This window comes from Epinephelus moara, chromosome 22, assembly GCF_006386435.1.
Source record: "Epinephelus moara isolate mb chromosome 22, YSFRI_EMoa_1.0, whole genome shotgun sequence".
Taxonomy (NCBI): Eukaryota; Metazoa; Chordata; class Actinopteri; order Perciformes; family Serranidae; genus Epinephelus; species Epinephelus moara.
Window position 1 is genome coordinate 33,228,825 of NC_065527.1, and position 2,183 is coordinate 33,231,007.

Here is a 2,183-nt window from a genome sequence, read left to right on the forward strand (position 1 = left end):
AACATGTAGAAGTTGCTCACATTAGTATAATGCTGCTCTAACTTTTAAACAGTGAACAGTTAACTTTCTTTTCTCAGCAGCATACAAAATACAGTTGAATCAGTCAGTCTAGTTTCAATGTTTTGGTGTTGTTAAAGGAACCTGAAAAATTATAGCAATAGTCTCTGGTAGCCATCACACACAGTATATTTAGACATTGTTTAGCTTGAGAAAAGCGCTTCTTTCCAATGTGGTTCTTGCTCTGTTGCGGCGGCCAGTTGAGAGGTCACCAGTTACACTGAAGACGCGCTCGGCAAAGGCTTGTGACGCTGGCATTGCTAGAAGGTCCAAGGCCAAAGGTTTCAGAAGCTCAAACACAGTGTCTCTCTGAGAAGACCAAAACTCCATCCATTCCTGAGCGTCAGCAGCTTCGGACAGCATGTCTTTGTATTTCTGAATCTCCTGCCTGATAGAGGCCCTGGGGGTCCTGGGCCTTGCTGGACGACTGGGACTGAAAAATCAAAATCTAGGCCGCTTTGGCAAAGGGGCTGTCTCTGTGGTCTCTGTCTGCCCGTTTTCCTCTTCATCAGTCTCCTCCTCCTCACGGATTCTTGGTGTCACACTGCGAGTGATGTAGTCTTCAGCTTTTTTCAGAAGATCCTGAATTCCCTCATCCTCATTTTGAACAAGGACATCTGCTGATACCCTGGGGTCAACAAAACATGCAGCTGCAGCGAGAGGAGAGAACCTGTCATCTGTGACATCAAGGAAAAGGCCAAAGCGTAGCTCCATATTTGCACTCATCTTCTGTGCTAGTGTAGCTGCATCCTTGTAGCTCTGGCATCGGGAGAACTCAGACAGGTGGCCTCTCAAGTCCAGCAACGCAGGGAATTGGTGTCGCTTTCAAGTACCTTTGTGTGTTCTGCAAACGGAAGGAGCAATTGTTTTAGTTCGTTTTAGTTTTTAGTTTGCATCCATGTGTAGCTGCCCAGGTGTTTTGTGTTAACTATAGTTAGCTTGCAGCTCCTAGATTAGCTCATACTTCTGTCTGCTTTAATTAAACTTGCAATCCAACTGAAACCATAGTTGCCCGACCAGTATAACGTATCTAAGTTAGCATAAATTCAACTTCACACACAATTCTATCAACAAGTGGCTACGGTCGCTACATGCTAAGAAGCTAACTAAGTTAGCCAGCCACACACATTTATATCAACAAGTGGCTACTATCGCTACATGATACGAAGCTAGTAAGTTAGCCAGCAGTAGTTTGCGGTCGGTTTAACGTTATTGTTGGATCATTACAGCCGTTGGTTTAATGTTACGTTATAAACAACCACCACCAAACTTTTTGTTAACTTACCACGATGTCTTTGTGGTGAACTGCGATGTGTCTCTTCAGGTTTGTTGTGTTTTTTCCAGCTACCTTGTGCCCACATTCCTTCTCTTCGACTAAAATCAAGCATAAGGTTTTTTTCTCCACTTCAATGTAGCGAAAATGTGTCCATATATCACGTCTTCTCTTTCTCCCGGGCCCCGTGCAAAGCATGGCCATTAATATTTTACTTTTAACCTTTCGCCGTGAATCCACCTCCTGTCTGTCCCATGTGTTTGTGCACTCTGTGCCCACTGCAGATTTGAAAGGGGGCGTGTCACTGTGTGTGAGTGGCAGAAGAGCCGAGGAGGAGGAGGAGGCGGAGGAGACAGGATTTGACAAAATCATATCATATAATAATATAATATAATTTTCGTCTCGTCTTTGTTCGTGAACTAAAATGTCCATAGATTTTAGCCCAGTCTTTATTGAGTGAACTACATTTTCGTCTCGTCTTTATTAGTCCACGAAAATGCATACTGATTTAGTCCCAGTTATTGTTTATTAATGGAGGTTTTAGTCTCGTCTAGTCTAGTTTTCGTCCGGTGAAAAATGTGCGTTGACGAAAATATTTTCGTTTAGTTTTTGTTAACGAAATTAACACTACTAACAAGCACATGTTTGAAGAGTTGTTCACACAGAAAAACATAATATTTTGCATAAACCCCCCAAATTTTTACATAATTGAAGAGAACACGTGTTCGGTAGTGACAATTTTAAAAGTTACACGCTGATTTTCAGACTTTGGAAGACATTTATTTAAAAAATGATGGGAGTCAGCGACCTACCATGCAGCCATCTGGGACGGGGGTGCAGTACTACCCCCCTT

At 42.7% G+C, this 2,183-nt stretch overlaps 1 protein-coding gene across 2 annotated transcripts in view; it reads right to left on the bottom strand.

Moving 5' to 3' along the window:
* Positions 1-1,611, bottom strand: part of LOC126383492 (uncharacterized) — a 6,284-nt gene extending 4,673 nt beyond the window's left edge. Inside the window, exons 1-2 of one of the 2 annotated variants that reach the window (XR_007569152.1) lie at positions 1,343-1,611; positions 10-901 (exon numbers count right to left, since the gene is read on the bottom strand). Coding sequence is in view for 1 of the 2 variants with exons in the window: in XM_050034016.1 (XP_049889973.1) it covers positions 1,343-1,445 (103 nt within the window). In the remaining variant the exon portion in view is untranslated. Of the gene's footprint in view, positions 1-9; positions 902-1,342 lie in introns of those variants that run through there. The other variant, XM_050034016.1, reaches the window with a different exon arrangement.
* Between the last annotated feature and the right edge of the window lie 572 nt (positions 1,612-2,183).